This window comes from Schistocerca americana, chromosome 8 (assembly GCF_021461395.2).
Source record: "Schistocerca americana isolate TAMUIC-IGC-003095 chromosome 8, iqSchAmer2.1, whole genome shotgun sequence".
Taxonomy (NCBI): domain Eukaryota; kingdom Metazoa; phylum Arthropoda; class Insecta; order Orthoptera; family Acrididae; genus Schistocerca; species Schistocerca americana.
Genome location: NC_060126.1, coordinates 356,950,457 through 356,965,198, shown reverse-complemented (window position 1 = coordinate 356,965,198; position 14,742 = coordinate 356,950,457). Strand labels below are relative to the sequence as shown.

Here is a 14,742-nt window from a genome sequence, read left to right as displayed (position 1 = left end):
CAACTGTTTCACCACATGCACCATCTGCATTCTTCCCCCAGACACCAGTTTCTCAGAACTCCGCAGGTGGGAACTAGCACTACAACATGTCCTTTGTCCTCGCCACCCACCTGGCCTTAATTTACATTAATTTCTTAGGTCTCAACATTTCTTCACTGTAACTACTCCTTTCTTCACTCCGTTTTAGTTTTCTACATGTTTCATTGTCTTTTCCGTCTATTTTCCACCGCCCCTCTCCCATCTCTGTTATGTACAGTTCACTTAGCTTTTCACTCTTATTAACTCATGCTGTTTAAAAGGTAATCTATGTCTGCATATTACCCTGCCTTCCACCTTTAAGCTCTCAGGTTTTCAAATCTCGTCCGATGCAGTCCCCAACAATCAATCTTTCCTTCTCATCCCCTACGATAAGTCTCCCCTGACCTGCAGCTCTGGGCGACTTCCCTGAAATCTGCTCATTTTCCTAGACATCTCCAGTCCTTTTCCTTCACCCTTCTTCCTTCCACTACAGCCCTTCTACATGAAGGAGTCACTGGCTCCAAAAGCTTGCCAATTACAACCATCTTTTATGTGTCTGTTCTGCCACCACTTGGTCAGTAGGTTTTTTGTCTATCCAATTAAATAGTTTACATAATGTGTATCACAGCTACAGATTCCACAGCCTACCACAGTAGTACAAGTTTAAATGCCAACTAGCTCCGCAGATGACGAAGAGATTGATGAAATGTATGATGAGATAAAAGAAATTATTCAGATAGTGAAGGGAGACGAAAATTTAATAGTCACGGGTGACTGGAACTCAACAGTAGGAAAAGGAAGAGAATGAAACGTAGTAGGTGAATATGGATTGGGGCTAAGAAATGAAAGAGGAAGCCGCCTGGTAGAATTTTGCACAGAGCATAACTTACTCATAGCTAAGACTTGGTTCGAGAATCATAAAAGAAGGTTGTATGCATGGAAGAAGCCTGGAGATACTGGAAGGGCTCAGATAGATTATATAATGGTAAGACAGAGCTTTAGTAACCAGGTTTTAAATTGTAAGACATTTCTAGGGGCAGATGTGGACTCTGACCACAATTTATTGGTTATGAACTGTAGATGAAAACTGAAGAAACTGCAAAAAGGTGGGAATTTAAGGAGATGGGACCTGGATAAACCGAAAAAACCAGAGGTTGTACAGTGTTTCAGGGAGAGCATAGGGGAACAATTGGCAGGAATGGGGGAAAGAAATACAGTAGAAGAAGAATGGGTAGCTTTGAGGAATGAAATAGTGAAGGCAGCAGAGGATCAAGTAGGTAAAAAGACGAGGGCTAGTAGAAATCCTTGGGTAACAGAAGAGATACTGAATTTAATTGCTGAAAGGAGAAATAAAAAAAATGCAGTAAGTGAAGCAGGCAAAAAGGAATCCAAATGTCTCAAAAATGAGATCGAAAGGAAGTGCAAAATGGCTAAGCAGCGATGGCTAGAGGACAAATGTAAGGATGTAGAGGCTTATCTCACTAGGGGTAAGATAGATACTGCCTACAAGAAAATTAGAGAGACCTTTGGAGATAAGAGAACCACTTGCATGAATATCAAGAGCTCAGATGGAAACTCAGTTCTAAGCAAAGAAGGGAAACCAGAAAGGTGGGAAGAGTATATAGAGGGTCTATACAGGGGCGATGTTCTTGAGGACAATCTTATGGAAATGGAAGAGGATGTAGATGAAGATGAAATGGGAGATATTATAATGTGTGAAGATTTTGACAGAGCACTGAAAGACGTAAGTCGAAACAAGGCCCCTGGAGTAGACAACATTCCATTAGAGCTACTGACAGCCTTGGGAGAGCCAGTCCTGACAGAACTCTACCATCTGGTGAGCAAGGTGTGTGAGACAGGCGAAATTCCCTCAGACTTCAAGAAGAATATTATAATTCCAATCCCAAAGAAAGCAGGTATTGACAGATGTGAATTACCGAACTATCAGTTTAATAAGCCACGGCTGCAAAATGCTAACACGAATTCTTTACAGACGAATGGAAAAACTGATAGAAGCCGACCTCGGGGAAGATCAGTTTGGATTCCATAGAAATGTTGAAACATGTGAAGCAATACTGACCGTACGACCTATCTTAGAAAATAGATTAAGGAAAGGCAAATTCTAAAGGTGGCAGGGTTAAAATACAGGGAGCGAAAGGCTATTTACAATTTGTACAGAAACCAGATGGCAGTTATATGAGTCGAGGGGCATGAAAGGGAAGCAGTGGTTGGGAAGGGAGTGAGACTGGGTTGTAGCCTCTCCCCGATGTTATTCAATCTGTATATTGAGCAAGCAGTAAAGGAAACAAAAGAAAAATTTGTAGTAGGAATTAAAATCCATAGATAAGAAATAAAAACTTTGAGGTTCGCCGATGACGTTGTACTTCTGTCAGAGACAGCAAAGCACTTGGAATAGCAGCTGAACAGAATGGACAGTGTCTTGAAAGCAGAATATAAGATGAACATCAAGAAAAGCAAAACGAGGATAATGGAATGTAGTCGAACGAAATTGAGTGATGCTGTGGGAATTAGATTAGGAAATGAGATGCTTAAAGTAGTAAATGGGTTTTGGTATTTGGTGAGCAAAATAACTGATGATGGTCAAAGTAGAGGGGATATAAAATGTAGACGCAATGGGAAGGAAAGCGTTTCTGAAGAAGAGAAATTTGTTAACATCGAGTATAGATTTAAGTGTCAGGAAGCCATTTCTGAAAGTATTTGTATGGAGTGTAGCCATGTATGGAAGTGAAACATGGACGATAAATAGTTTGGACAAGAAGAGAATAGAAGCTTTCGAAATGTGGTGCTACAGAAGAATGCTGAAGATTAGATGGGTAGATCACATAACTAATGAGGAGGTATTGAATAGAATTGGGGAGAAGAGGAGTTTGTGGCACAACTTGACTAGAAGAAGGGTTCGGTTGGTAGGACATGTTCTGAGGCATCAAGGGAACACCAATTCAGCATTGGAGGGCAGCATGGAAGGTAAAAATCATAGAGGGAGACCAAGAGATGAATACACTAAACAGATTCAGAAGGATGTAGGTTGCAGTAGGTACTGGGAGATGAAGAAGCTTGCACAGGATAGAGTAGCGTGGAGAGCTGCATCAAACCAGTCTCAGGACTGAAGACCACAACGACAACAATATAACATGTATCGTAATGTGACAGGGTGTTGTAGTTGACCGCTTTTCCTATTAACTGCTTTTCCAAGTTCTCTAAGTAATCTTTAATTTTTAGTAAGCATCACTGATGAAGTATGTTTTAGCCACCTTCTCGAATAGATGTAATGTATAAATGTTTCTCATCTGCTTGTTGTTGTTGTTGTTGTTGTTGTGGCCTTCAGTCCTGAGACTGGTTTGATGCAGCTCTTCATGCTACTCTGTCCTGTGCAATCTTCTTCATCTCCCAGTACCTACTGCAACCTACATCCTTCTGAATCTGCTTAGTGTATTCATCTCTTGGTCTCCCTCTATGATTTTTACCCTTCACACTGCCCTCCAGTACTAAATTGGTGTTCCCTTGATGCCTCAGAACATGTCCTACAGACCGATTCCTTCTTCTAGTCAAGTTGTGCCACAAACTCCTCTTTTCCCCAATTCTATTCAATACCTCCTCATTAGTTATGTGATCTACCCATCTAATCTTCAGCATTCTTCTGTAGCACCACATTTCGAAAGCTTCTATTCTCTTCTTGTCTAAACTATTTATCGTCCATGTTTCACTGCCCTACATGACTACACTCCATACAAATACTTTCAGAAACGACTTCCTGACACTTAAATCAATACTCGATGTTAATAAATTTCTCTTCTTCAGAAACACTTTCCTTGCCATTGCCAGTCTACTTTTTATACCCTCTCTACTTCGACCACCATCAGTTATTTTGCTCCCCAAATAGCAAAACTCCTTTACTACTTTAAGTGTCTCATTTCCTAATCTAATTCCCTCAGCATCACCCGACTTAATTCGACTACATTCCATTATCCTCGTTTGCTTTTGTTGATGTTCATCTTAGACCCTCCTTTCAAGACACTGTCCATTCTGTTCAACTGCTCTTCCAAGTCCATCGCTGTCTCTGACAGAATTACAATGTCATCTGCGAACCTCAAAGTTTTTATTTCTTCTCCATGGATTTTAATACCTACTTCGAACTTTTCTTTTGTTTCCTTTACTGGTTGCTCAATATACAGATTGAATAGCATCAGGGAGAGGCTACAACCCTGTCTCACTCCCTTCCCAACCACTACTTCCCTTCTTTCATGCCCCTCAACTCTTGTAACTGCCATCTGCTTTCTGTACAAATTGTAAATAGCTTTTCGCTCCCTGTATTTTACTCCTGCCACCTTCAGAATTTAAAAAAGAGTATTCCAGTCAACATTGTCAAAAGCTTTCTCTAAGTTTACAAATGCTAGAAACATAGGTTTGCCTTTCCTTAATCTTTCTTCTAAGATAAGTCATAGTGTCATTATTGCCAAACGTGTTCCAACATTTCTACGGAATCCAAACTTATCTTCCCCAAGTTCGACTTCTACCAGTTTTTCCATTCGTTTGCAAAGAATTTACATTAGTATTTTGCAGCTGTGACTTATTAAATTGATAGACTTTAGCTAATTTTTAGAATACTAGGGGATGCAATCAATCTGCAAAGAAGATTGCTTGCAAAACACGTGGGCCACTGTGTGTGGAGTATCGTTCAAGTGTGTGGGACCCTTGTCATACAGGAATAATTGAATGCATAGAGAGAACAGCAGCATGAATATTCACAGGTGTATGATCCATGAGAGAATGACATGGAAATTCTGAAGAAACTGAAATGACAAAAGCTTGAAGATAAACCCAAACTATCCCAAGAAAGCCTATTTACAAAATTTCCATTGCCAGTTTCAAGCAATGTACAGCTCCTGTAGGAATCATGAGGACAAGATTAGACTAATTATGGTGCGCACAGAGACCATTAAGCAATCATTCTTCTTGTACTCTATATGTAAATGGACAAAAAAGAAGCCATAATAACTGTTATAGAGGAAATACCCCCTGCCATGTTCTTAACTGTGATTTGTGGGTTATGGATGTAGATGTAGACATTTAATTGAACATATGTAGGAATAGTATAGTTAGCACAAGAAATAACTCTTATGAACCGATTATAGAGTCGTAACAGTATAACATGCTCCCATTCTTTCTGCTAGTATCTTTGTGTGTTCATTTTATGTTAACTGACAGTAAGCGTTCATCTCTAAAAACTTTGTGTTTGTTACACTATTTATAGGTTTATCATCTATACTTAATGTGACGACAGAATTTTTTTTCCCTGCTGAAGTGCACGCTATATTTTTTCTTTATGTTCCCTGTTAATGTATTACATTCTGCACAATTGTAAAAATACATGAAGGTTTAATTTTCCTCCTGTTTTAGGAGTTCTGGTGTACTATCAGTGACTCTAATGTTGCTGTCACCAGAACTTTTACTTAATGTCAAATACTGTCAGGAAAGTGAAGCAATGGAAAATCTAGGATGGAATAATGACAATATTATGAAAAGGATAGAAAGCTACTCATCATATAGTGGAGATGTTGAGTTGCAGATAGGCACAACAAAAAGACTTTTAAACAAGTAAGCTTCCAGACAACATGCATGAATATTATGAAAAGGATAGAATGCTACTCATCATATAGTGGAGATGTTGAGTTGCAGATAGGCACAACAAAAAGACTGTTAAACAAGTAAGCTTCCAGACAACATGCATGAATATAAGGGTGTGTGTGTGTGTGTGTGTGTGTGTGTGTGTGTGTGTGTGTGTGTGTGTGTGTGTTGTCTAATTTGGAAAAATGCCTTTTGGCTGATATCTTACTTGTTTAACAATCTAAATGATCAATGGAAAATCTCATATAAAGATGTGAAACAAATACTAACAAAGAGATAGAGGGGCTGGCCAGTACTTACCTCAGCTCAGTACAGCCAATAGATACACAAAAAACAGAACCAAAAATTTACGTTCCTAGCTTTCGGAACAAATGTTCCTTCATCAGGGAGGAGAGAGGGGAAAGAAAGGGAAGAAGGGAAAGTAGATTCAGTTACTCACAACCCAGGTTATGAAGCAACAGGGAAAGGAAAACAGGGAGGGTAGCAAGGATGGAGGCATGGTTGTCAGAGGGAAGCCAAAGATATTCTACTGTAAGTACTGTGCCAGCTTCAAACCAAAGAGGATGCATACAGAAGTAAAGAGGTATATAGTATAAAGATAAACACAACTATGTAGGATGAAAAGATGCATGAATGGCTAAAGAGGAAAGGGAAAGAGGAGAAGACTGAAGAGTAAATGGGAGTGAGGTTGTTTAACGTAGGTTCAGTCCAGGGGGATGGCGGGATGAAAGGATGTGTTGGAGTGCAAGGTCCCATCTCCGCAGTTCAGAGGGACTGGTGTTGGGTGGGAGAAGCCAAATGGCACATACAGTGTAGCAGGTTCCTAGGTCCCTAGAATTATGCTGGAGGGCATGCTCTGCTACTGGGTATTGGACATCTCCTAGGCGGACAGTTCGTCTGTGTCCGTTCATGCACTCAGCCAGTTTAGTTGTTGTCATACCGATGTAAAAGGCTGTGCAGTGCAGGCATGTCAGTTGATAAATGACATGTGTAGTTTCACACGTGGCCCTGCCTTGAGTTGTTATGTTTTACCAGTAGCGGGGCTGGAGTAGGTGGTTGTGGGGGGATGCATGGGGCAGGTTTTGCAGCGGGGTCCGTTACAGGGGTAGGAACTGCTGGGTAGAGAAGGTAGTCTGGGAATATTGTAGGGTAACAAGGATGTTACGGAGGTTAGGGGGGGGGGGGGGGGGGGCGACGAAAGGCAACTCTGGGTGGTGTGGGGAGAATTTTGTCAAGGGATGATCTCATTTCGGGGGTTGACTTGAGAAAGTCATATCCCTGGCGGAGTAATTTGTTGATGTTTTCGAGGCCAGGATAATATTGGGTGACAAGGGGGATGCTTCTGTGTGGTCTGGGGATAGGAACATTGTTGTTGGACGGGGAGGAATGTATTGCTCGGGAGATCTGTTTGTGGACAAGGTCTGCAGGATAGTTGCGGGAGAGGAAAGCACTGGTTAGGTTATTGGTGTAATTGTTGAGGGATTCGTCACTGGAGCAGATACGTTTGCCACGAAACCTAGGCTGTAGGGAAGGGAGCGTTTGATGTGGAATGGATGGCAGCTATCAAAGTGAAGGTACTGTTGTTTGTTTGTGGGTTTGATATGGACAGAAGTGTGGATGTGAGCTTCAACAAGATGAAGGTCAACATCCAGGAAGGTGGCTTGGGTTTTGGAGAAGGACCAGGTGAAATTCAGATTCGAAAAGGAGTTGAGGTTATGGGGAAATTAAGGAGTGTTTCTTCACCATGAGTCCAGGCCACAAAGATGTCATCTATAAACCTATACCAGGCCAGGGGAAGCAGCTATTGGGTCTTCAGGAAAGCCTCCTCCATGCGGCCCATGAAGAGGTTGGCATAGGACGGAGCCATCCTGGTTCCCATGGCCGTTCCCCTGATTTGTTTGCAGGTCTGGCCTTCAAAAGTGAAGTAATTATGGGTGAGGATGAAGTTGGTAAGTGTGATAAGCCTCATAGCAACAAACCTAGCCTAGCCACCCTACTCAATCTCCCCATCCCAGCACATACCCCACACAGACCAAATCTCAACTATAACCACAGTCAAATGCCACATATCACCAGTCCCAATTCAGTTCTAAACCTCTCATCCAGATCCCTCTCTCCTCCAGAGACATCTGTTCTATCAAAAGGCTTAACCTTTAGCCCCACACCTAAATTTAACCACACTGCCCTGGTTAAAGATCTCCTCTCATTCACCCGGAACCTCAACTGGAAATATCACTTCACTACCCAAACACAGCCCCCAAATACTAGACCCAGTGTTGAAACCTGTCTAGAACAGTTCCGACCGCGTTCTCAAAGGGATCCTCCTACCCTCCCCCAAAACCATCCCTTGCAGACATTTCAGGAATTCCTCACATCCAGTGTTGCCTCCCAGTCCTTCTTGAAGAACATCCTGACAACCCCCAACATCACCCCAGCTGAATCCCGTGCCATTAAAGAGCTGAAAATAGACCGCTCTATTGTCATCCTCCCGGCGGATAAAGGCTCCACAACTGTCGTACTTGACCGTGTGGAGTATGACTTTCTCAAGTCAACCCCCGAAATGAGATCATCCCTTGACAAAATTCTCCCCACACCACCCAGAGTTGCCTATCGTCGCCCCCCTAACCTCCGTAACATCCTTGTTAAACCCTACAATATTCCCAGACTACCTTCTCTTCCCAGCGGTTCCTACCCCTGTAACCGACCCCGCTGCAAAACCTGCCCCATGCATCCCCCCACAACCACCTACTCCAGCCCCGTTACTGGTAAAACATACACAACTCAAGGCAGGGCCACATGTGAAACTACACGTCATTTATCAACTGACATGCCTGCACTGCACAGCCCTTTACATCGGTATGACAACAAATAAACTGGCTGAGTGCATGAACGGACACAGACGAACTGTCCGCCTAGGAGATGTCCAATACCCAGTAGCCGAGCATGCCCTCCAGCATAATTCTAGGGACCTAGGAACCTGCTACACTGTATGTGTGTGCCATTTGGCTTCTCCCACCCAACACCAATCCCTCTGAACTGCGGAGATGGGAACTTGCACTCCAACACATCCTTTCATCCCGCCATCCCCCGGGACTGAACCTACGTTAAACAACCTCACTCCCATTTACTCTTCAGTCTTCACCTCTTTCCCTTTCCTCTTTAGCCATTCACACATCTTTTCATCTTACATAGTTGTGTTTATCTTTATACTATACACCTCTTTACTTCTGTATGCATCCTCTTTGGTTTGAAGCTGGCACAGTACTTACAGTAGAGTATCTTTGGCTTCCCTCTGACAACCATGCCTCCATCCTTGCTACCCTCCCTGTTTTCCTTTCCCTGTTGCTTCATAACCTGGGTTGTGAGTAACTGAATCTAATTTCCCTTCTTCCCTTTCTTTCCCCTCTCTCCTCCCTGATGAAGGAACATTTGTTCCGAAAGCTAGGAACGTAAATTTTCGGTTTTGTTTAACAATCTTTTTGTTGTGCCTATCTGCATCTCAACATCTCCAGCACGTGGTGAGTAGCAATCTATACTTTTCATAATACTGGCAGGAAAGTCAATGATATGTATTGGGAACAGATTTGTACCCGATATACTACCCCGAGGAATGACTATGTTTGTATGTTTCTGTCTGACAATTGTTTTACTATAAATTTATGATCATCAGACTTGTGAACTATCTCTGATTTTTGACACCATATTCCAGGTACGATAGGAACCACTATTTTTCCTATTTGTCTTACAGCTACTGCTTCTGGGTATTTAACAGAATAAAAATTATGTTTTTGCAAAAAGACAGACTCTCATTAATTCGTTATTTTTTTCTACAATTATGAGAACAGAGCTTAAAATTCCATTATGCTAGTGCTTCTAGTTTGTTTAGTTTTATTTTAGTATTATTTTATGGTCAGCAGCATCAAAAGCTTGGGACAAGTCTAAGAATATATCTGTGACACAGTCGTCCTTGTCAATAGCTTAAAGCACCACTTTTGCAAACACTGTATTTGCCAATATTGTACTTCTCCTACTTTAAATACCAAATTTTACATGGCTAAAAGGATTGTACCTTTCTTTCATTTGTGATGAACAAAAGGACTCAGTTATTATGTTTGTTAATGGGTTTGTATGCTGTCTGTGCACACTTCGAGAACAGAGAGTGCTGCATCTATGCCTGTCTGGCTTCTTATTTTTTAATTTCTGTATTGTCCTCCTTTGTTCAAACTCTGTTGTGGGAGACATCATTATTGTGTTTGCTGTGTAATGCAGTTTACATTCTCTTAAAGGGAATGATGACTGTCAGTTACTGTGATATTTTCGTATTCTGATGTGAGGGTAGCAGTGATACTAGTGGGAAGAATAGCCTGAACTCAACTAATTTTTGTTCAGTTTGGTGGTTTTTTCCAAGTTTGAATTCTTTGCAGATTAAATTTGTCTGCCACAAACTGCCATTGAAAATACAGGGCAATTCGAAGGAATATAGCAGTTTCAAATGGATAAAACTTGTAATGTGGTGTGATACTTCAATAAGAATCACAGAGAACGTACAAGAAATTTTTTTAAAAATTCTGCAGTTTTAAGGTTCCAGTACGACTCTCCTTGGTCAGGTAGACAATTTTTAAGCCTTACTTCATTTCACTCCGTATATTTTGAAGCACACGCAAACTCTTTGATGCCAGTTCATTTAGAAATTTGCATTTTGAGTTATGGAATTGTTTTCAGCAAGAGAGGTACATACATAAAGTCTTTTATACAACTCTATAAAAAGAAACTGACGGGTGTCAAGAGATCTAACTGACTGAGATCAGTACACAGCATCATCATGTCCAGTATGACCGATCCAACTGTTTGGAAGAATATGGGTGTGCCCCATCTTGTTGACAGATGTAATCTGTAGAACCCATATCAAGCTGTGGCAGGCAGGTAACTGATTTTTGAAACCCTTAGCTCAAAGAAGAAAAATGGATCACACAATTTTTGTGCTGATGTCACACAGATTACATTACCTTCCAGTGAGTCATCTAGACATTGAGTTATAGGCAAAGATTTTTCTTTGCCATATTTTCGAATTTCATGCTTGTTAACCTTGCTACTTGGTGTAATGTTGCCTCATTGCTAAAAATTAAGCATGCAACAGATATTTCTTTCTCCATTGCTTTCACCATTGCTATAGCATAATCAATATATTTGACATAGTAAAATTTGAATTGTGTGTGCAAGGGTGCCCATATGATAGTTTCTGGGCGGGGGGACGGGAGCTATAAATTTTTTTTTTCAGATCTTACCATGTTAGAACTATGTGATACTGACTTTTAAATTGTTTTCTTGAAAGAAAAACACCTTAATATAATATATTTTTTCCTTTCCCAGAGAACTAAGGGGGAGGGGGGTGGCGTTCCCTTAACCATAGGTATGGGCGCCATTGTATGCATGGATCCATTCTAAGCATCCTTTTGAGGACACACTAAATCACTGTGGCACATCTAGCCCAATACTGTCTTTGTACATTGATTTCGTTGGACTATGTTCAAACAAAACATGGATTCTTTCAACTTTTTATGCTGATGCATATGGCCAGCTGGCACTGTTCCCTTTGAATGAATATCTTATTTCTTCAAACTGCCAATACCATCTCTGAATTTGGATGTGCTTCATTTTTATTTGATTTTAGTCTCTAGCGTTTATTTACTGGTGGTCAAGTCGTGGTGAGACAGTCACAGGAAGGCTGAATGTGGTTCACTGCAGCCGAATTGTCCAGGGATACCTCACACAGTTCTACATTTTGTATTTAGTCTAACCTTGTGGCACAATGCCTATCCAGTCAGTACAGTTCTCAGCTAGGGGAGGGAACTATTTTCTGAGTCAAGGTTGTATACCAGCCTAGATTCTGTCAAAACTAGTGTGGGAAACTGTCTAAAATCTACACTAAGGCTAGATTGTGTATCATGCCAATGGTTGCTAATCTTCAGTTCGAATTCAATCCGGGTCTGTCTTTCTTATTGTCTTGCAAGATAGCTTGCTGTGCATTAAGCTATATAAACAGGCTCTGTAGATGTTAAAGATATTGGTAACAGATAATTCCAGTGGAAATAGAATATGGAAGACAGCTTTCCAAAAGGAAGAACTGTTCTAAGGTAGTTGTACATGATATCCCAGACATTAGCATGGTATTTTGAATGATAGTTGGGAGACCAGCCTGAGTCTTTGGATGCCACTAAAGTTAATGCTGTTGATAGGAAATTAAATATGTGCCAGAAGATGGATCTTGAGTAATTATCACTGTTTACAATACAGGTAGTTGGGTCTTTTATCAGCAGACAAAACTGGTAATGAAGGAATGAAGTATCAAATTAGATTTCCTTGTTTGCAAAAGAATATAATGGTGGAAACAAGATGATGTAAGATTAGAAATTGCTGGGAGACTTTGCAGAGGCAGAGGCAATTGGATGTGACAGGAACATGTGAAGATGTTGGGAAATGTATTGGGTGAGGTATCATTATAATTTCATTTGTGCAAAGAATAGCAAACCAAGTTCGATGTGACTTTATACCTATTCCATTATCTATAAAGCACAACCCATATTGCCCCTTTAGATGTATTAGCAATTTTTTTGGACTCAATGCCTAGCTCAAAGTCCAATTATAATATTAAATTTGACTTTCAAAATAAAGTTACAGTACTCTCTGACATTTTGCTGTCACAAAAATGCAGGCTTTTTATTTACTTTTTCAGACAAGTCGAAGGAACTCGGCAATCATACATGTGCTGAACCCCAAAATGGACAAATAAAAGGTACAGCAGTAGAATCAGTAAAAGGAAATAGACATCAAATCAATGGTGGTGTTGACGATGATGTTGATGAAGAAGAAGAAGATGATGATGAAGAAGAAGAAGACAGTGGTGACACAGATGATAGCAAATCTGATTTACACAAAGAAATGTTAGCAGAGTGCCAGCAAATGCACCTGGAACAACAGGTTAGTATCCTACTGCATAGGATGGAGTGACTAACGTATTGATAGGTCATTATAACTATTTTTTGCCATTTGAAAGAGTTCTCGAAACTGTTTTGACATTGATTGAACTCTAGTAATTTAGAAAATTTCTTATAATTAGTTGGTTTTATGACTAATTTTACATGAATTAATTCACCTGTTTTCTTTACAATGTTGGCTATCATGAGAGCATTAACAATAGTTGGCCCTAGAAATTTGTGATAGATGTCACATTTACAAGTTCCTATGTGGGTATTCATCAAGTATGGGAATCTTAGTGCATGTAGAAGCAATTGGACTGTATTTTCCCATGTTTTGTCTATTGGAAATATATGAGTTTACATTGGAAATATATAAGAGTATACATTAGAAACAAAAGAGATGTTTCACTTTAGGAACTAGCCCAGTGACTACATTTGTATACCTTTCCTTCTAGAATTGTCAGCACAAATTAATGTAGTATCATTATTGTTACAACTTTGGTTAAATGGTAAAGCCTGTGAGTGAACTTGCCTGCTAAAAATTTCCATTATATTTATAGTTGTTGTGAAACACCTTGAACTGTTTTTATTTTTTATCCCCCAGTGAAAGCTCCATAACTTGCAATAAATGTGGGATTGTCATTGTAGATAGAAAGAAAGAGTGCACTCATTAAATCTAGTCAAGCATACAAGTGATGCTGTATTTAAAGTTTTCACCACAAAAATACTTCAATTGCAAGGGAATGGGGAAAGAATGACTGTTTAGTCAGATTACTTATCAAGAGAAGTGCGCCACATGAAGGATGGAAAGAAAGTTTAAACAAACAGAAGGATGTGTCAGAGAAGTTGCTCAAGAGAGCAAAAAGTCTAAGTTGCACTGATAGATTTACACTTCGTATGAAACTAATTAATCACAGAGACATAAATCGTGGATTCGAATAAATTTATCAATGATTAATGTGTAGGACAAGATGGACTGCATCTAAACAGGTTAGGGTCGGCAACATTGTGCAATATGTATAGTGGTATCAGTAAGATCATACTTAATAAGGGAAACTAGTATGCTGAGATGGGAGTGTAAAAAGTGATAATGAAGTTGAAACGAAAATACACAAACAGCATTTCAAAACAGATGCCATTTGGAATATTCAAAAAAGTAACAACACGTTCGTAATGCAATTGAACATAAATGGGTTAAGTTCAAACTACACAAATGGCAGAGAAACAAAACTTAATGACTTGAAAATCATTTTGTCAGAAATACCAAATATCAAGGTTGTATGCTTGAATGAACACTGGCTTACAAAGAATAGTATCAAAATCTTAAATAACATTGATAATTTTTATGTTACCAGCAGCTTTTGTAGGAATAATTTAACTTGAGGAGGATCGTGCATACTTGTGGAAAGATCAGTGGAATATATAGCAAGACTCGATTTCAGTTCCCTTAATGAAGAATGTATATTTGAAAGCTGCTGCTTGGAGTTAGGGCAAAATATTGTAATCTTATCTGTGTATAGAATTCCAGGCACAGAAATAATAAAACCTTTTTTTGAAATTCCACTGTCTATTGCAAAAACTTCAAAAAGAAACCAAGAAAATAGTCATAATAACTACTGATTTCAACATAGATCTAGCAAGTGAAGCCAATAACTCAACAAAATTCATTGATATGATTCAAATTTAGAATTTTCTGATCCTTGTGCTCTGTTTATGGAGTTGCCAGAAACAATAGAACCTTGCTCGAAAAAAAACCTACACCAAATGCCAGTTCAGCAAAGAAAATATGAACTTATTCTATCATAGATTAAACAAGGTGGAGTGGGCTATAGATCATAGTATTTCATGCTCTGAAAATTGTGCTACTTTCTTGGCCTACACGTTTTTAATGTAACTTTTCCCCTTACTGTACATCATAAAAATGTAGGAAATAAAGTAAAGTGGATTACTGAAGGAATAAAAATTTCAAGTGCAAGAAAAAGACAGCTACATAGGGAACTAAAACATAGCAAATGTCCTGATTTTGTTGCCCATGTAAAAGATTACAAAAATATGTTTAAAAATGTTGTAAAGGCAGCTAAAGAACTGGCAAATAATAGAT

General features: G+C 39.6%; 1 protein-coding gene across 1 annotated transcript in view; it reads left to right on the top strand.

The window, feature by feature from the left end:
- LOC124544707 (gastrula zinc finger protein XlCGF48.2-like) overlaps positions 1 to 14,742 on the top strand; it is an 89,709-nt gene that overhangs the window by 12,136 nt on the left and 62,831 nt on the right. The window contains exon 2 of the mRNA XM_047123352.1: positions 12,398 to 12,642. Coding sequence (XP_046979308.1) covers positions 12,398 to 12,642 — 245 coding nt within the window. The remainder of the gene's footprint in view (positions 1 to 12,397; positions 12,643 to 14,742) is intronic.